At 36.9% G+C, this 21,174-nt stretch overlaps 1 protein-coding gene across 5 annotated transcripts in view; it reads left to right on the forward strand.

Moving 5' to 3' along the window:
• Positions 1–21,174, forward strand: part of ncor2 (nuclear receptor corepressor 2) — a 124,156-nt gene that overhangs the window by 43,565 nt on the left and 59,417 nt on the right. For all 5 annotated transcript variants that reach the window (XM_067395116.1, XM_067395121.1, XM_067395120.1 and 2 more), the window contains exons 4-6: positions 2,976–3,153; positions 14,028–14,216; positions 18,335–18,448. In XM_067395116.1, coding sequence (XP_067251217.1) covers positions 2,976–3,153; positions 14,028–14,216; positions 18,335–18,448 — 481 coding nt within the window. The remainder of the gene's footprint in view (positions 1–2,975; positions 3,154–14,027; positions 14,217–18,334; positions 18,449–21,174) is intronic.

The following is a 21,174-nucleotide window of genomic DNA, read 5'->3' on the forward strand; positions in this document are numbered from 1 at the left end:
TCTCTGTTTCATTGTCTGTGTGGTGGTACCAGCACTCATGCATTTACGTCAGCGTTTGTTTGCATTAATCACTCTCTGTACTGGAGTCTGTGTGTACTGTTTATTTAAGCCGGGTAGACCATGTAATTGATACGAGGGATACACCCATTCTTGTTCTCAATGGTGTACAATCCACTCATTTAGACACACCCATTTATACACAAGCGCTAAATTTTTAAACCTCAGCGATGTCTAGTGTCTAGTTTGTCTTAAGAATCTTAATGACCTGATTTCACCTCTAATTTTTTGTACTGTATTTAAATGCAAAGTATGTGCTGTATATTGTTTATATGACGTTTTACAAATGTAAAACAGACACAGTGTGCAGTATGTGTGATCTGTGGGGAAAATAATGGGGATGTATAGATGTGGGGTATTGAGTGCATATGTGTGTATTTAGTGTGCTCATATGTGTCTGATCTCTGGCTTTGGCACAGGAACGGAAAGTCTTTTGAAACGGTGTGTGTGTACATGTGGTTTCAGTGTGATGTATGCTATTGCCGTTCAGGGTTATTGAGTTCATGTGTGTATATGTGTTGCTCTTGATCAGTCTGAGCTACAGGAAGGCCTGTGAACCACCTGATCACACAAAGTACAGCAGCTCACCCAATTCGGGCCTCAATCAAAACATGTACATGTAGGGCTGCACGATTAATCAAAATAAAACATAATAAAAAGTTTGGCTCAATTATAACGTGCATTTGGGAATGCAAGATCTTTCAAAACAATGAGACAAAAGCTCTGCTCCCTGCAGTCCTCTGCCAAAATATAATGCTTGATGGTTTAAAAAAAAGAAAGAAATTAAGCTATCCATAAATTACATTAATGTACTTTTACAGTTGTACAGTTCTCTCAGTGGGGTGCTGGTCAATTATTACTTTTTTTTTTTTTTTGAGAGTGAAATATTGCAATAGTAATGTCTTGTTTTATTTGAATAATAATTATATTAATAATTATTATTATAATAATATTCTTTTTATAATCAAATTTTGTGCCAAATTGTGCAACCCTAAAAACAAGCATAGTAAAAAAAGTATTTTTTCATAATTTTGAAATATTTATCAGAAAATGCTCAATCATCCCCCCAAATAGTGCAGTCACAGACAAAATTAAATCTGTGATGAAGCATTGGCATCAAATCACACTCAAATAAGTTGCTGCATTGTAAAATCAGATATAATACAGGAAGGACAGATGTTTGGTTGACATTGAGAACAAGAAACATAGTGTATGTGTGATTGATGTGAATAATGTATTTGTGTGAGGGTCAAGCACCTCTCTTTTCCTCTTATATTGCACACTTAGTCCACCACCATCAAGGTCAATTCGCTCCTCGCACTCACGTGTGAAAAGGCTCACTCCTGTACCAAGCACCACAAGGCACTGTTGCCTCCAGCACTCAAACATTGCCATGGTTATGATCATCTTTGGTCTGGGCGGCCTGTACTTAGCCGATGATTTGTGAAATAATTGCAGAGATCATGACCTGTTCTGACTGCTCTTGTATTACTGGTTGTTTCATTGGACCCATCCCTAATGGATGTGTAGTGCTGGTGTTATGGTAGCATGTCTATGGGTCATACAGGACATTTATATTGTGTTTTTTTTTTTTTTTAGATTTTATTGAAGAATGTTTATTTTCCCACAATTGACCCTTCGCCGGGAATTTGATTGACAAGCGATCTAACCAATCATAACGTAGAATCTGCCATTTTGTCCGACAAAGCAGTCAGGAGATAGAAGATTAACCTCAGTGGACTTGAACTTGAAAAATGGTGTGTACTGACGTCTTTCCCTGTTTGAAACAACATTCCTTCTCATGTTAATTCATGTTTATGTTTTCTTTACTGAAGAAAGAATGACATGAACATCCTGGATGACATGGCAGTGAGTAAATTATCAGGAAAATTTTATTTGAGAGTGAACTAATCCTTTAAAGATCCACAAAACTGTATTTATTGTTCGAATTTGTTAAAAAATTACACAGTTTGAAAGCTGTGTTCAATATCATAAGTAACCTGCTTTGTCTTGTCTGTCGACATGTTGTCAGTGTCCTCTTTGCTTCATGATGTATTTTTCACTCTGTGTGGCATGACAGCGCCATGGCTTGTCTGACAAAGCAACAGTAACTTAGGGGGGCGGGTCTTTGCGAAGGGTCAGTTGTTCGAATAAATGCATCATGAGTATTGTTTAAAATCAACTAGGGCTGGGCGGTATGACGGTATAAATCATTACCATGGTATAAATTGTCTGTTGTTCAAAATTTTACTTTATCATTTATTTTGCAGTATTCAGCACAGTACTACTTGAAGTTATATACACGTAAGAGTGATAAAGAGACATGCATAAATGAGAAAATAAAGAGTGGGAGGTGCTTGATGTTGAGAGTAATTAGTTAAGCACAATAAGCTGGGAAAAAGAACTTAATGCAGTTGGTGGTCGCGCTGACTGACACACCAGATGCACGCACACAGAAAGCTGCCACTCTCAGATAGCATGTGGAGCATTCACGTAAACATAGTTATGTCTTAAATTAACATAAACATTTGGGTTAAAACAGGTTGTTTGTCAGTATATTGGATCTGTGCATTCGTTCTTAAAGGGACAGCAGCATAATAAACTGCTGTCTGTCTCATTAATGTTAATCAAACAACAGAAGACCAAGAGAAAATCACTTTTCACTGAAACAAGATTTTGGTCATATCAAGTCTTGCCCTCCTTATGAATATGAAGTGGAAGTGTCTTGTATTACTGGAATCATATTCAGCCATTTGAGGTCTGTTGTGTTCTGATGATGATAAATGTCAACTTTAGTGTATGTAAAAAGATGAATCTGCCTCGTTAACCTTTTCATCCTGACATTCTTTTGGAATAAGGCAAATGTGTGTATATCATCCATAATTCACTTCTCCTCCTGCTCTTTTCTCCCTGTACAGAGGTCAAGAGCCCCACATCCGATATGAACACATTTACCTGCAGGATCCCAACAGCCAATCAGAAGTGGAGTACTCTGAGATGAAGCGCCCTCGCTTGGAAATCGGGACGGAGTCTCTTATTCGTCACTCGGCCCATCGTCAGCCCCTCACTGTGGGTGCAGCTGAGGAAATGGCAAAGGTCAGCAAATCTAATTTCCAGATTGATGTTAATACCCACATACATGCCATATTAGTAACTATTGCTAATTACTGGATACGTCAACCTTTTTCTTGGAATCAAGATGCCAGTGAATTGCCAATTACAATCTGCAACAACTAAAAAGTTTTAAAGACCCCCTGTGGTGAAAATCAAGTTTTTAATGTTGTTTATATGTCTATGTGGTGTTTTTAATATGTTTTAAGACAAACCAACATGCTGGTGGGCGTTATAGCATATCATTAATGGCAAACTATCAGGGGAGTCTCGAGAGAATGCAGGTTATCCCGGTATATTTTTCTGTTGATAAGAAAAATCGTGTAGATTTAGCAATATGGCGGGTATATGATGTATATTACGATATTATGATGAACTATATGTCTCTCTCCACTGACGTTCTGAGTTGTTCAAAGTGTTTGTAAAGATACTGATTGTTAGAAGGCAGCTGTCCGACTCATATAAATTATCGTTATGTGTCCAATGTTGTAAAGAGTGATACCATTGTGCAGTGTTTACCTTAGTAAGTTGACCAAGTGGATCTCTGAGCTGGTGTGAGTGAGTGGAGGCAGGGCTAATTTGCATATTCTTTGATCTGCGTATATTAAATGAGGCAAGGGTGTAGAGTTACATTCAAGCTATTTTAAGGCATGAAGATTTTTTATTTTTTTTTCACAGAAAAAACATTTAAATGTGTCATTTTGGTGATCAAAGATGAGTTTTAAGGGATAAGATTTTCGACTACAGGGGGACTGTCAAATCCACACTACTATTACTAAACTACTACAAAAGTTTGGGGTCAGTAAGATATTTTTCTTTAAAAAAACAAAAGATGCATTAAATTGATCAAAGGGGACAGTAAAGACAGTCTTTGTATTAATCTGATTGCCTTTGTATTTCGCTTCAACAATGAAACCATATGCAAATTTATATACTTATGCAGTGGTTTTGTGTTCGTTTGTGTGATTGGCAGCAAGCAGAATCTGTCATCACACACATGCAATAAAAAAAACTACATTTAGAATCACGATGCATACGAGAATTTTAATTCCTAATAAGAAGCTTTAAAGTTAATATTCTGGCTCTGAATCCTCAGACTTGTGCGTTGTGATCTATTGTGGGATTAGGCTAGAAAGGATGATGCATGCTGTACATGGATTAATTTGACTGTAGATAATAGTGATAATAAGTCTGTTCAGCAGATTATCACTTACTCCATATTTATTGGCCTCGTAAATCAGCCTGTCCTTTTCTGTTGGCCTGAGTTTTTATCACCCGGTCAGCACTGCCATTTACCACCACATAAGCCTGCTAAAACAGGCGTGTGTGTCTGTGTGTCTAGATACTGTTTTGGTTGTGTGTGTCTAAAAGACTGCATCTTAGAAAGTTATGTCAGTAATAGCAGAACCTCTGACTTTGCAGCTGTGGCTTTATTTGTTAGGTTGTGAGGGAATGAATGTATATGTGGTGTAACGGTAAACAGCACAGGCAGATGTTTGGAATAACTCTGCAACTTCTTAGGAACTCTTCTTTTCTAGGTCAGGGGCTCTGTGAAGGGTGTGTGTGTGTAGGTGGGGTATATGCAGCCTCTCTATAATAACACACTGCTGCCTCATACCATGTGAGATTCATATTTGGTGCTTTACAACTGTAGGTGTCACCAGACTGTATCAGGTTTTGCCAAGTGTGCATCACATAGCCAATACTGAGAGTGTTTACTGACTGCTTGAGAGACTCGCACTATTCTCTTCCTCACAAGAACAACAAAACCCAGGAGATGAGTCAAATTGTGCAGGAAGAGACATGATGCTGTTGGCAAAAGTTTTAAAGCATTTGCGATATAATCTTGGCTATAGGAACAGTCTCATCTTGTGGATAGTATAGCCGATTATCAGTATATTCTTGACAGAAGAACACAAAAATGTATTCTGTATTCTATTGGTAAGCTCTGTATTTAATAGACCACAACAGTAGTTGAGCAGAAGTGAAAATAATTAAAATCTCCAAAGAGAAATTGATTTTTGCAAGTCTTACAAATCTTAAATGATAAAATATAGTTTCTCTTCTGGGAAAATGGACCAAAAAGCTTTTTTTTTTTTTTTTCTCAATTGTTGACTTATTCTTATGAAGAAGCATTTGTATACATTTTTTGTTTGTTTGCATACAAATGGTTCAACTTTTAAAAACAAAACATTTGGAAAACCCATGCTTTCTGTTCCATTCCATTATGCTCAATCCAGGGTCTGGATTCATGAAAATCTTCTTAAAAAAAAAAAAAAAAAGGAAAGAAGTGTCTTAGTATAAATTCTAAAAAGTGTGTAACAATGTTCCTACGTGAATTCGAATTTTTTTTTTGGTACATATTTTCTTAAGAACATCTTTTTTTTGTTTGTTTTCTTGAGAGGAAAATTACAGTTTTTTTTTTTTTTTTTTTTTGTGCTGTTTGCAGTACGGATGTGCACAAATAGTCAAATATTCGATCTAATTATTATACGAAAAATAAAAATACTATTTAAATTTTACTACATTGCTTTACTGGCCGTAAATGCAGTGAATCCATGATAAATCCCAAGCTTAAACAAAAACTCTTTTATAATTAAACGTACTTGGTAGTGCTGTGGAGTGTGTTAACAGGATGATTGTATTTGATCAAATAATGTCATTATCTGCCTCATGAACTTTGGAATAACTTAAATGAAAATTATCTCATTAAATGATCATATAAAATGGAATTACTTTTGATCAAATGAATTAATGAAACAGAGTTATAATATCACCACTACTATGATAAATCACATGAAATCCAGACACCAATCAAATGAGGAAAGACAGCTGTCCATCACTACATTCATGAATGCAGGTCAGCGCAGCTGTACCCCGAGGCCCCGAGGAAATTATCTCGAGGCATATGCTTCCTTTAAGTTTCGTTGAGGGAGACTGGTTTAAGAACAAAAAACACAAAACGCGGTATAAAACTTTGCTTAGCACATCGTTATCTTTGTGTCTCTACAAACGTCTGTCAGCGGAGTGCGTTTTCTCACCCGAGCATGGATATTATTGTTTTTCTCAAAATGAATATGTGAAACGTGATATAAAAATGTGATATAAAAATGATTACCATATGCTGACTCGAGTGTATGTACGTTCTGGACGATCTTTGGCGCAGTCTGTTTTAATAGCGTTTTTTTTATTTTTTTTTTGTTCCCCATTCAGGCTTAAATGCTTTTGTTCTCGTTTGTTTTCAACTAAAAGAAAACCTTAAGATATAATGTAAGCTTGCTGTATATATTGCCTAATTGTAAGCTTGTTCAGGAATGGTGAAAACTTGATGAATTAAAAAAAAAAAACTTCTTTCTCATTAAACATCATTTAAATAAAAAATATTTGAATATTAGTTTTTTTATGAGCCCAAATATTCGAATACAATATTTTTGAAAGATGCAGATTACCATAATAGTTAAGCACACAGCCTCACACACTATTTGTTGTGACAGTAATCAAATGTAAAACATTGCATATAATCTTCACTGTATAAATTAAATAAAGATTAATCATTATTAAAGTTACAAAAGCTATTCAGTGACTTCCTTGACTTTTGTTGTTTGATTAACATTAAAAACACAGACAGGAGGAATATTAGGCTGCTGTCACTTTAAGACATAATGCACTGATCCAGAACACTGATACCGTTACACATGCATTCTTTCTCGGCTGTTACATTCACTCAAGACATAACCAACTGGGTTTACGATGAGGAAACTTACCAAAACGGCATTTTGACATTTTTGTATGTAGACTGTTTGACTGTTTAGGCGCGAATCCGAAGCCCACAGTATACTTTGCTTTTATGTGCGTTCCGCTCCGTCTCTGACTGTGCAGACAGAAAGCCGCCTAGGGAACAGTGTCTCTTTTGCGGCTTAATGCTCTTTTAATTACACTGTTTAATATCAGGCACATCCCACAGTTTAGCAACGGTAGACTGCATTTTACAACACTCCCTTATTTGGCTGATTTGGATGTTAAGTTTGGCTTAAGGAGGAACGAAAGTGCACCGCAATGTGGCAGCGGCACAATAATCGGTTTAGCTCGATAATTCTGTTTTCATAATCGTTGGAAGCCAAAAATCGAAAATCAATTATGATTAATCTCACAGACCTACCCCTTAATGTGCATCTGAGTTTGTGTGTGTGCAGCAGGATTAAGGTCACTATGATCATACCTCCTGCTTGTGGCATGATGTAAAGGGCAGAATGATTACACCCTCAGAGCAAGCCTGTGTGAGTTGTGCTCTAAGGTCAGTGTGATCACGCTCCCCATCCAGAGTTGTTATGACTTCCCCTAAAGCTTTTGTGTATTTTTAGCAGCCATGACAATATGGGGCTTGCAGGCAGAACTCTCTCTCTGTGTGTGTGTGTGTGTGTGTGTGTGTGTGTGTGTGTGTGTGTGTGTGTGTGTGTGTGTGTGTGTGTGTGTGTGTGTGTGTGTGTGTGTGTGTGTGTGTGTGTGTGTGTGTGTGTGTGTGTGTGTGTGTGTGTGTGTGTGTGTGTGTGTGTGTGTGTGTGTAGGTGGAAGCCATTGTGCAACAGTGATTAATTAGTAATGGAGCTGACCTAGATGTGACGGTTGAGCGATTGAGGATATTTACATGAGGATTTGAAGCATATTTGGGTGAGACAGAAGCAGTGGGAGTTTTGAAAGGACACTCAAGTCAAAGTGGACAGAGGAGATCTCTCCCTCTCTTTATGTAAGAGCGGTCATACTGAATGACACTCATGAAACTGAGTGAGTGGAACTGAAAGCTCAGGGAGGGGAAGAGTCTCTCTCACATACACTATTGTGGGCTGTATATGCCATTTACAGCATACCTGCAGCAGTCTGACAGGTGTGAACCAGCACATCTGTGTCTAATGGCTTGTTACAGCTCAGGGTGTCAGATGACTCGTGTTACCCTGACAGCCCACGATTCATAAATCTGTTTTTGAGTCAGAGCTCAGAACTGGATTTTACATGTTCTTCACATCTCTTTAGAGTGACTAATGCTGATCTGTGCTGGGATGAACAATCGATTCTGAAGTGCCACATGATCCTAGGGTATTCTGGGTGGTTGCTTGGTAGTTGCCTTCTGGGCCAAGCCAAGTGCACACCTTCAAGTCTTTAAATATGGCTTAAATCCAGTGTAAGTCTATGGGGTATTGTCTTCCTGATCACTAAAACCACATGGATACTGCCAGTGGCTTTGCTGCATGTTACCAGTTGCTGTACTGCTTAGTCATTAGTAGTCATTCCTAGTCCTGGTTGCCCTAGTAATGCCTTTTAAGTTTCAATTTGAGATTTGAGATATCATTCATGTCTGTAACGTGAAACATTGCATGAAATGGGTCTGGAACAGAATGAAATGCGAATACACACACGTACGTGCTGGTATGTCCACAGTGGTGGGTTGTTTTGCCACAGCTGTTGTCATGGCAGCTGAGAGCTTTCATGTTGAAAGATCAAGTGAAAATGTCACCACAACACACTGTCCAGTCATCCCATAATCAGACGCGCAGTCAAAATATCACTGCTTTCGATATTAGTTCAGCAAGAGTCCCATCGTGATTGAGATTTTTTTAAAAATATCAAAAACACTATTTTGTATTTTGAAAATGAGTTCTTTGAATACACACTACCATTCAAAATTTGAGTCAATTATTATTTTTTTGAGTCTCTTGTTCACCTAGAGCCCTATAAAATCTTCTTTTTTTTTTCTTTCCAGAATTGTTTTCCAATTAAATTTTGTCCTTCCATTTGAATGGTTTAATTACATGTTAATAATCAAAAGGACTATCTAATCAATTGAATCAATAAAAGTCTTTAACAATTTATTCATTTATTATAAATAATAATGATAGTAAGCTATGAAGTTTTTTTTTTCTCCAGGAATTCTTTTGTCTGTTTTAAAACCTAATACACACAATCCAGAAATAGTAGTAATCAGATAAATGTATAAAACTTTACATTTTTTAAAAAGATTAATTAAATTGTTAATCAAATTAAATCCGGAAGAAATATTTGACGTTCTGTGATATTCCTCTTACATTTTTTAATAAACTGTATTATTATTACTTTGAGAAGTACATTTTAAAAAATAAGTAAAATTTACTTAATTTTTCTTTTGCAAGTTTTTGCACGCATATTTTTTTAAGTAAATTTCAAATATGGAATTAAGTAACTCTACTTAACTAAGTTAAGTAAAATTAACAAAGAAAATAAGTAATTTTAACTTGGCCTGTAAAAGGTTGAGTGGTTTAGTAGTAGAAACATCTAAGTAAATAATTCAATAGATATCGTGTAGACACCATATCTACATATTAGAAGTAACACGTCACCTGAACACAGAGACCTCAATACTTGGTGCACAATACACACTGACGGTAACATTCGATGAATCGTTTTTGAGGGTGAATGTGGCATTTTGAGTAGAAAATTAACTCCAAATGTCACAAAATGGCAAGTTACTACATATAACCACAAAAGCAATGAAAAAAATGTAAAAACAGCTGGAAAACAGCGAAATTTTTTTTTTAAAACTTTAATAATTGCCATAATCTTTTAAACAAATTGAAACTACTTTTTATAAAAATCACCCATCACGTTTATAATAAATATTATATCAGCATATGAGAGTCAAATTGGATGACTACAGGGACTCATCTCAAGATCTTTCATTTAGCATTCTACTGCCAAAATTACATCTATATCCAAAATTATGGTGAAAAAAGATCAGTCAGAAATAGAAAATTATTGAAAATATTCAAATCTAAAATGTCAGAATAAGAATGCGTAGTTCATGCATAGAAAATTCACTAACCCGGTGAAGTTTTTCAATTGGATTGGCGCTTATTTTCTTTAGAAGGCAGTGTGAAGTATTTCACTCAGTTCCGTGATTGAATTTTAGTGAGTGAAGAACAAATTTATACTCTCGTATGCAGATATCGATGTTTTGAAATTCAAATGTGGATTTGAAAACAGATGGATCGTAAGGTAATAAATATTTATTTCTGCGCCAATAAGTATTCAGTGAAGTGATTTGATGTGTTATGTCGATTGTTTTTAATTCTAATATTTCAGCTGATAGCCAGCCTAAGTTTTTGACAGACATGGTAACGTGCGCATGGGGTGAACTATGTTTGATTTTTAGGCATTTATAAAACGTGCTGAAGATGTTTGAAATGCTTTTTTGCGTAGTTCATTACACTTATTTTATGGAATCATTTATGGAAGTTTATTTTGTGGCTTAAATTAATTACATATTACTCAGAGACTGACATGTTGAAGATATTTTTATTGTCTCTTGTAACAAAAATGCAGATCCTGTTGTAAATAATAGTGAAAAATCACTTTTTTAAACTGTTATTCCGTTATTTACCCCTTAGCAAAGTTTCGACTCTTATATATGCTCTAAGGACTGTGGTGTCTCTTTGCTTCCACCTGTATGACAGATTGGATGATTGATAAATGAATCAGGCTCACTGCACAGAACTTCAAAGAGAAATAAATAGGGATAAAACACTTTACACATCCTTGCCCCACATTAACCCTCAGTCTGTTTCTCTGTGTGTGTGTTTGTGTGTGTGTGTGTGTGTGTGTACTTGTACAACTGTCTGTGAGAACCGGTTTGAGTTTTAGGCCATCTGAGTACAAAGAGACAGAGAGAAAAGTGAAGACATTTTGTCTGGGTCTCACTTTCTGAGACTCCTTTAAAGGCCTGTTTAAGGGTCAACTCTTGGTTTTAGGGATAAGGTTATAATTAGGGTGCGTGTTGAGCACTTAGTTGTAATGAGTAGGGCTAGGGTAAGGAGCTATAAATTAGGGCTGGACGATTAATCAAAAAGAAATCAAAAAACGAAATTCAGAACCTCTAACTGACGCAATTTTCCCATGTCGGTTATTTCGTTTTTTAATCCCGTTAATACTTCCCCCTTTAAAAACATATTACAGTGCGTGTAGCCACGTGACTCCGCCCCCTCCAGTCAGCAGTATGAAAGCAACATGGAGGTGAACGCCGAGTCAACACACAGAGACGGCTCGCGAGCCCCGAAGTGAGATTACTCTTACTTGTTTCTTCACTAAACTTTGTCAGTTGATTGTTTTAAGTTTGCCAGTTTGGACTTTCAAGCGATTTTAGACGTTTGGATATGTATTATTATATCAAGCTACCGTGAGCTACTCCTGAGAGGAGCAGAAACTAGTTGTCAGTGCTGTTCTGTGATTTATCACTAAAGTAGTTTAGAAACTCAAAAGCTATTATAGCATATATTTTTCTTCTTTTGAAGTAACAATTTACAACCTACAGCTTCACAGTTAATAGACACGGTATGACTAACACACGCAATTACTCTCATTACATACTGGTACTGTGCTAATTTATATGTATCTGATTTACAACAAGCAAAAATCTGTAAGAAATGTTACGAACCATAGATGAAATATCTGCTGAAACTGAGCTGTTGTGTCAGATCCCTCTTTCAATAGGAAAAAATATCCCACCTTTAATAGTCAAGCATATTTACAGTACAAACCATGTAAGTGAACTTTGAGGGCAAAAAGAAAACAGAAACAAAATAATTGTTCATTAATCATAATTGAGGTAAAATGTTCAGTTAATCGAGGTTTTGATTTTAGGCCATAATCGTCCAGCCCTACTAGAGATTGCATTGTGTCAAATCAATGAATGTCCTCACAAAGATAGATGTGCAAGTGTGTGTGTGTTGGTACCTGTTTGTGTGAAGGTTACTGCAGTGCATATCCATTTCTGAGTACTCAGGTTTATGTTTATATAAAAGCAGCTTGGGGTTTTTAATTCTTATACACACATTTCACTTTTCATTCTACACTCTGTGTGTGTGTGTGTGTGTGTGTGTGTGTGTGTGTGTGTGTGTGTGTGTGTGTGTGTGTGTGTGTGTGTGTGTGTGTGTGAGAGAGAGAGAGAGAGAGAGAGAGAGAGAGAGAGAGAGAGAGAGAGAGAGAGAGAGAGAGAGAGAGAGAGAGAGAGAGAGAGAGAGAGAGAGAGAGAGAGAGAGAGAGAGAGAGAGAGAGAGAGAGAGAGAGAGAGTATACAGCTTTGAATCCTAAAGTGACTCTGTCAAATCTTCTTTCAAGTGTTAAATCCTGCCTGAAGTTTGGAATGCCCCTAGGAATGTGTTTTGAACATTAGCAAGGCTCTCAGGGTGTCCTTGGGCATTTGGGCTTTCTCTCTCTTTCCATGGACATCCTGGAATTAGATATTTTAGCCACACATTTAAATGTTGAGGGGTTTCATAAAGATGAGATTAATTATGGAACATGGCAATTGCATTGTCTTTTTTCTCATAAATAATAAAACTATTTATTTATTTGTTTGTTTGTTTAAATAAATCTTTTTATTTTCTTATTTTAAAACACATGGGGTGTTAATAATCTTTCATGTGAGCCAGATGTCAACAAAGTCTTGTTGTTTGTTATTTTTTGTTATTGTATTTTTTAGTCTCATTTTTGTTTGGTGATTCTGTCCACGCAGTCCAGGCATTTGCCTTGAGGGCTGCTCTGCCTGTGTGATCTTTAAAGGGTGGTGAGAGAGAGAACAGCAGGCACTCTCCCTGATCACTCCTCTTATATAACATTCTCTTCATGTCAGAGGATGAACCCAGAGGCTCTTTACCACACTTTAAATTAGCTGATTTTCCAATAGTCTCAACCACTGATCTGCTGTGTGTACATTCACCAATTTATTATAAGAGTTTCTAAACGGTTCTCTGTTGTAACCCCATTTATTTTTAGAGAAGAATGGGTGCATTGTATCTATTTCCAAGAACCCAAAATGTAAAAAAAAAACAAAAAAAAAACCCTTGAAATGCTGAATTGTATTAATTTGTGGTGCTTGCCAAGGCATGCATCACTATTGCTATTGCTCATGCTTGAGGTTAGGGGTATATTCAAATCCCCAAACCTTTGTATGAAACCTTGACACGTAACGCATCCCACCCTGTTTGTGCTAAGGACATGAGAGTTCTCAAATGGTGTAGTTTGTTTTAGGGTTTGTTCACACTTGTAGTTTGGTTCTTTTGGTCCAGACAAAAAAAAAAGAAAATGCTACATTTAGTTCTGGTTCGCTTAGCATTTACAATACCATTTTTAAGACCAAACCTAAAGATACCAAAAAAAAAAAAAAAATTGTGGGAGAACTTACCGCAGATCTGCGGCAAAGAGATAGTATTTTTGATGCCTGTATCGAGCTGTGATGGGCAACATAGCTCCTACGATAAGACGAAACGGGTAAAATATTTCAGAATTCTGTCCATTTTAGGGTCGCAACTCTTGACATCTCGTCCTGATTTTGGTTCAATACCAAATCAGTATATTAGAGTGATTTCTGAAGGATCATGTCACACTGAAGACTAGAGTAATGGCTGCTGAAAATTACGTTAAGTTACATTTTGTGAGCAAACTGACTTCTTTCAAAAACATTAAACAATCTTTTATGTGAACGTTTATATATAATATATTAAACCCTGAGCACTTTAGCAGTCATTTAGTCAGGCATAGCAACCAACCAGAACACCCTTCGCTACTAAAATATCAGCTTGCCAACAACCCCTCTGAACACTTTAGCACCTGCATCTAAATTATTTTTCTTGAGAAAATGTTGAAGTCTATTTGATAATTAATATTAATAATTATTATTAATCATCCTAGATGGGATTGTAGTGATTCCAACCAGAATGGGTAAATGTCTTTCTGATTCTTGTTAATCAGAGGAAAAATAATTGAAACCCACAGCTTTGACAAACACCACAAAGCATCTACAAGGTTTGAATAAGTACAATGATGTTTTTATGCAGGAGCACAACAGCAGCAGTTCCATTGGAAAGATTGAGCCCATCTCTCCTGTGAGCCCGGTGCCCATGGAGGCCGACCTGGACCTGGTTCCCACCCGCCTCTCCAAAGAGGAGCTAATCCAGAACATGGACCGCGTGGACCGGGAGATCACCATGGTGGAGCAGCAGATCTGCAAATTGCGTAAAAAACAGGTATGCTTCAACCCATCTATTCTGAGGCTGTTTAGACAAGCAACTCTATGGACCCTCAAATAAATGTCCCCTCCAAGCACATTCTGTCCATTTATTTGCATAAAGGATCCTAAAATGCATTTTTGAATGCAACTTTTCTTATTTCTGGAAAAGTTGGCCTTCTAAAATAAGCATCAGGAAAGCGTTGCAAAGCTTTTTATTTAGAAGAAAACAAGGATTTCTTTCTAAGTACAGCTTTCAGAGTAATAAGCATAAGTAGATACTTTTCATCCACAGTGCAGTTAGTGTTATGTAATCTGGATGCTTTGAGTCTAGAAGCAGTAGTAGATGAGTGTGTGTGTGCGGAGAAGAGTTGTGATTATTGTGTGGTTATTGCCACAGCAGGCCACACGGCTACAAACACACTTCCTCTGTTTCTTCTCTGTCTCCTTCCTTCCTTTTTCTCTCCCTCTCTAGCTCTCTTTCTCTCTCTTGGCAGTGCCATTACTCAGTGGTCTACTTCAAACATTAATTCAGCAGTATAATTTTAGGTCACTTATTTCAGCTGAATAATTGCATCAAGTATATTCAACTATTATATGTTTTAATTTGCACAAGAGTAAATGTATGTATAATAAGGCAATCTTTAAAGGTTGCATTAGAATTTTTTTCTTGGATATTTCTAGTCATTTTTTATCAGGGCCTTTGCAGAAATATATAAGCAGACCCTGTCTTCTTGTAAAACAGACCCCCCCATTCACTTGAGGTTTTGGACCGTGTCCAAACGGCTTCTCAATAAATCGAAGCCACCTGCGCTCCATGGGCTAGTCCATTGTGGGGGAGATGGAGGATTGGAGAGGGAGTGAAACGGCTTCTAGCCCGAGTGGTTGTATAAGTACAGTCACGCTACTAAGAAAAATGAACCTCTCCTCATCTGCCCCTCAACCCCATACTGTTTTCTTCTGAAAGATTTGGCATCTTTTTTCAGTGAGGTAACGGACCCCGTTCATCTCTCTCCTCTCCCCTCAGGTTTCCTCCAAGCATTAAAACATCTGGGGCAATTAAATGGTGCAGTAAACTTTAACGTAAAGCAAGGGAGTGATGGAGAGAAAAGAGAAGTGAGAATATCAGATTACCGTGTGTTTGTCTGTCTGTGAGCACGACGGGACGGCTCGTTTATTTTCTTTAACTCAGCGCACACAGTGTCTTGATCCTGCGCTAGAGCTGATCCATATGAGTTTAGGCTTATGTTTGCAAGGAGGCCCATTTCAGGATTTCATTGCTGCCAGGGCCTCAGCCTGTGTGTGTGCATCTGTGTATAAGCTGTGAAATTTTTGTTGATCATTAATGTTTGAATATTAAGTTGTCTCGCTGACTCTCTTAGCTAAAGAGTTGGTGTTATTAAGCCAATCAGAAAGCTTTTCTGCTATTTCTTCTTATGAGGATGTAGCGTTAAATTAGCTCACATAATGTTGGATCCTTGTTGTGTCTGACTGCTTATTTTAAAAGTTACATTTGTCCTCTTTCACAAGTATAAATAAGAGTTTCAGTTTAGTTATTTTTAGAGATGCACTGATGTCAAAAGGGTGTGGAAAAACGTGTCAGCCTGCAACTCCTAGTGTGTGTAAAGAAACTGTATCTTGTGTTGAATTTAGGGCAAGTTAACGTGACAATAAAACAGTTAAAAAAATAGCTACATAAAAGCAGGCTCTATCTGACCCTATGAATCACCCGTAGTTCAAAGCAGGGTTGCCAGGTTGCTGGTTTTTGCCCTACACCGAACATTATTTGTAATGTGCCTCCCATCCAGTAATTGCAAAAAGCTTTGTGCTTTACTTCTAATAAGAAACAATGTCTCATCTTTCAAATTCTGTGCATTTTATTATGAAATTCAAACACTAAATGGCGTTTTGATGCTCTTAAATGCGACGTGACAGATCACCTCAATTCCCTTCACCCTCATGTCGTACCAAACCCGTAAGACCTTCAGTCATCTTCGGAACACAAATTAAGATATTTTTGATAAAATCTGATGGCTCAGGGAGGCCTGCATCGCCAGCAATAACACTCCCTTTTTCAATGCCTAGAAAGCTACTAAAACATATTTAAAACCGTTCATGTGACTACAGTGGTTTAACCTTAAAGGTCCCGTTTTTCGTGGTTTTTTGAAGCTTTGATTGTGTTTATAGTGTGCAATATAACATGTGTTCATGTTTCGCGTGTAAAAAAACAGTATTTTTCACATAATTTACTTATCTGTATACCGCTGTTTCCACTGTCATTAAAACGGGCTGATGACTTCCTTGTTCTATGAAGTCCCTCCTTCAGAAATACGTAACGAGTTCTGATTGTGCCAACGGTTCCTGTATTGTGATTCGACAGCAGCTTAGCGCTCCTTGCCCGGAAAGGTCACGCCTCTTACCATAACGTGTGCTGCACATAGTTTTACATGTGGATTATTGTGGTGTTGTGCCGAATGAACATAAAAGACAATAATTCCCGAGAGACTGAACTCTTTAATCTCCACAGAAAATGTACAACGTTAGCACTCACTCAGAAGAGTACCTCATACGGAAAACAGCCATATTACATAAACATAGTCCCCTCTTGTGGCCATTATGTGCACTGCAGTCCAACATTAACTATTGCAGTAAGGATACCACAATTATAATTTTTGGGAACCGAGTTAAACATAAATTGTAACCATTGATCTCTAAGTACAGCGTCCCTGGGAAGGCCAAACAAAGGTGATTGGACTGCGGGATGAAAATAACACCGTTTCGACAACATGGCGACAAACACACTCTACAAACGCAACTCTGGCTCTTCTCCGTGGGAGCGCAACAAGACCACGCCCCCTTTTTTGTGTATTTCTGTGGGTGGAGGTTAGTCAAAAAATTGTTTTAGTGACGTCATTAAAGAAGGAAGTAGAGGGATGTAGTCCAAACTGGCCGTTCGATGTAGGCGACTTCTGTTAAATAAAATCTCGTTTGGCATTGAACTTTGAGCTTTAAAATTTTACAGATTTTATTTATACTCTAACAACAACATTACACACTAACTAAAGTTTGAAACATGGGATCATGAAGAACGGGACCTTTAATATTATAAAGCAACGAAAATACTTTTTTTGAAGCTTCGAAGCTTTGCGAATCATTTGTTTTGAATTAGTGGTTCAGAGAGCCAAAATCACGATTTCAGTAAACGAGGCTTTGTTACGTCATACATGTTGTGAAACTTCAATAGTTCACGTGACTTAGGCAGTTTCCGAACCACTGAATCGGAAACAAAAGATTCATAAAGTTTTGAACCTTTTTTTTGGAGCACAAAAAGTATTTTCGTTGCTTTATTATATTAAGGTTGAACCACTGTAGTCACATTAATGGGTTTAAATATGTTTTTAGTAGCTTTCTGTGCATTGAAAAAGGGAGTGTTATTGCTGGCGATGCAAGCCTCACTGAGACATCGGATTTTATCAAAAATATCTTAAAAATTGTTCTGAAGAGTGAACAAAGGTCTTACGGGTGTGGAACGTCATGAGGGTGAGTAATTAATGACAGAATCTTCATTTTTGGGTAAACTAACCCTTGAATATCAGAGGGAATGTTGAAAGATATATTTTTAGTATACAATTTATAGTTCAGTATACAATTTACTGAAACCCATATCATGTCTCATGTAATAATTCTATTTTCACGGTTTTAACCGTGGAAAGATGCCAATAAAACAGCTTGTGAACAATGTCACTTGACGTTGCATTCAGGAAAGTTATCTGATGTTCACAGTTCATTATTTAGCTATAAAAAACACTAGAGAGGAGCTTAATTACTCTTAATTAGATATGCATGTTTGAATAAATTTGCCATGAAGACAAGTGCTTATGAAAAGTACCTTATGTGCATCTGAGTTGTATACAAACATTTCAGTTTTTATTTGAGTGCAATTATTATATCTGAAAATAAATAGCATTTAAATATAATATTATCTGATATTCTGAATAATCGGCTATCGTATGGGCGGAGATATTTAGTAGCGGTGCATCTCTAGTTATTTTTTATTTTGTAATCTTTGTCACTGTTGATTTATGGCAGTCAGGGTTGTTGTTGGGAAGATCTTTCATGCTCTGTATTTTCTTTTAGCAACAACTGGAGGAAGAGGCTGCGAAACCCCAGGAGCCAGAGCGCACCATCTCACCTCCACCAAGTGAAGCCAAACACCGCAGCCTTGTCCAGATCATCTATGATGAAAACAGGGTGAGATGAAAAAAAAAAAAACTCACTGCACACACTGCATCTTGTATACACTGATGAGCTAAAACATTATGACCACCTGACTAATATGTTGTTGGCCTTCTGCGTGCTGCCAAAACACGCCAAGTTGCTAAATTCACGTCCACATGAATGGCCGGACCTAGGGCATCACACTCCTTACACCAGATTGTTGTCGTCCCACAAGGCATCCTGGTGCCATCACTTCCCTAGGTAAATGGTGCACACATACACTGCTGTCCATGTGATGAAAAAGAAAATGGTACTCATCTGATTCAGACGACCTTCCACTACTTCAAGGTGCAGTTACGATGGTCTCGTGCCCATTGTAGGCTCTTTTGACGGTGGACACGGGTCATCACAGACACCCTGATTGGTTTGTGGCTACTCAGCCCCATACGCAGCAGAATGTGATGCACTGTGTGTTGTGACACAATCTTCCCATAACCATCATTAATTTTTTGTGTGACTTATGCCACAGTAGACCTTTATATGTTGGCTTGGACGAGATGGGAAAGCCTTCGTTGCCCTTGTGCATTGAGTCTTGGGTGAATTATGTATATGTGTATGTATGTATATTATATATATGAATTATGTATATGTGTATGTATGAATAAATTAGACAAGTACACACACATATTAAACAAATGAACTTTAGTGTTCAAAAAAAAAAAAAATCTCTCAACAGACGCAGGTAAGTCAAACAGCTGTGACAGATCTTAATGAGAGAAACGAGCTGTTAAATGATTAGTGAGGTGCTGCAGTCGATTGGTGGTGAACTCAGCCCCGCCACCACCATATGACTCACAGACACACAGTCCATTATGCTGAATCACACCACTTCTGTAGCTCTAGATACTCTCTCAAACAGAACCATTGGCTACGTATTAATTCTCACACCGTGCACTACAATTCCTTAAAGGCATAGTACATACTTGTTCATTTGTATAAAGGCAGTACACCAGAATTGACATATACCATCTTGTTACACGTTTGTGTATTGATGCGACAGACACCCCCCTCTACTGCATACTATAAGCGTTAGCTTCTATCTTAAAATTTTGACATTATTCCTTGCCTCTACTTGTCCACAGTAAATTACTGAAAAAGTCCAATATAGCATTCCATCTTGGCTCCTTTGAAATACTTTGAGGCACTATCATTTGGGGTGCACTACTCTTACACTTGCATATTATATATTAAAAATTGGGATGCAGCTATGGAGAGAGGCACAGTATCCTTCATACACAGCATTGATGTGTCTATGGTGCTAGTGCTCCCTCTAGTGGGGAGAGACCAGAGTATTAAAGCAGAGTTTCAAACCAGAGGTAGGGAGTATGAATGTCTCATATATGATATGAAATATTTATTTGCGTCTTTTTATGATAAATTGACTTCAAGTACTTGTAGTTAATACTTGAAGTCAGTACTGTATTCAAGTTTACAGCGTATATGTTAGGAATGGAGTTTTGGCTGTGACAATTGCCGACATCTATTTATAAAGGCACAACAAAAATGATGACAGATATCTAGTATTTGGACCATCTGAGAGTCCACTGTGTATGTAGCACATTTTATTTGTTAGTGTGATGGTGGTTGCATCAAACCAACCAGAAAAAATCCTGAGGTTTGAGTGGTCGGATTACTGGCTTTCTTTTTCAATGCCTCTGGAAGTTCATTTTTAGCACTAAATTTCAGTATACACTGCTGAAAGCTGTATCTCCATCATAATTTGATCTGCCATCAGCCTCAAGTTTATCCAGGTCTGTACTTTGGTTTCCTCTGTCAGGTGTTTCTAGCTTCTGTCCTGCTGTGATCTTTTAATCACACCCTCCATCTCTTAATCCATTAAGGTCTCTCATGCTGCGGTACTGCTGAAGAGCACCCACCCCTTCCTGCTCTTTTTCTGGAAGCACTCGATGCTCTCTTAAAACCGTGGGATACAATACACAAGCTAGTTTTTTTTAAAGTGCCAGAATCACGCTGATTCACTGTGGGAGAGGAAATTGTCTTATTAAAGGTGCCATGTTCTACAGTACCTGTTTGTTGTTTAACTTTGAAGTTCACTTACAATGTTAGTCAAGATTCCAGCAGGGAAACTGGAAAGGAAAGGTTTTGTGTCCTTTCTCCCTTGGAAATAAAAGCTGATTTGGCTACAGTACCTTTAATTCTGTTATGATTGTCTAACCTATTTGCATTGGACAAATCAATACAAATCAAAACAGATAATAAATTAAATGCTTGCTCTAACAGTAAACAGGTATTCATTAAGCTACAAATATTTCATAGAGTATGCAAAACATATTTTTTGAGCACTGATTTTGACCAATGAAATACTTTTGGTAAAATATATAAAAAATAATTTATTTTATTATGTAACTTTAATAATTATAATGTATATAAAATAAATAATATATAAATATATATTTAATATTAATAATTATATTTAACTGATTTAGTTAGTATTTTAATGTAATGTTATTAATTAGTATTTTAATTAGTGAATCATAATTTAATTATTTATATAATTAAATTTTGTAATTTAAATCTGTACCTACATAAGAAAATAAATGTAATTGTTATTTGTAAAAATGAAATTATAAATTCAATTCAATTTAATCAGTTTTTATATTAATAAATGTAACTGTTTTATTTAACATTTGAATGTAGTATTATTAATCCTTCATGGTAATATTATAGCTGAATAATTT

The sequence above is a fragment of the Chanodichthys erythropterus genome, chromosome 9, assembly GCF_024489055.1.
Source record: "Chanodichthys erythropterus isolate Z2021 chromosome 9, ASM2448905v1, whole genome shotgun sequence".
NCBI classification, from domain to species: Eukaryota; Metazoa; Chordata; class Actinopteri; order Cypriniformes; family Xenocyprididae; genus Chanodichthys; species Chanodichthys erythropterus.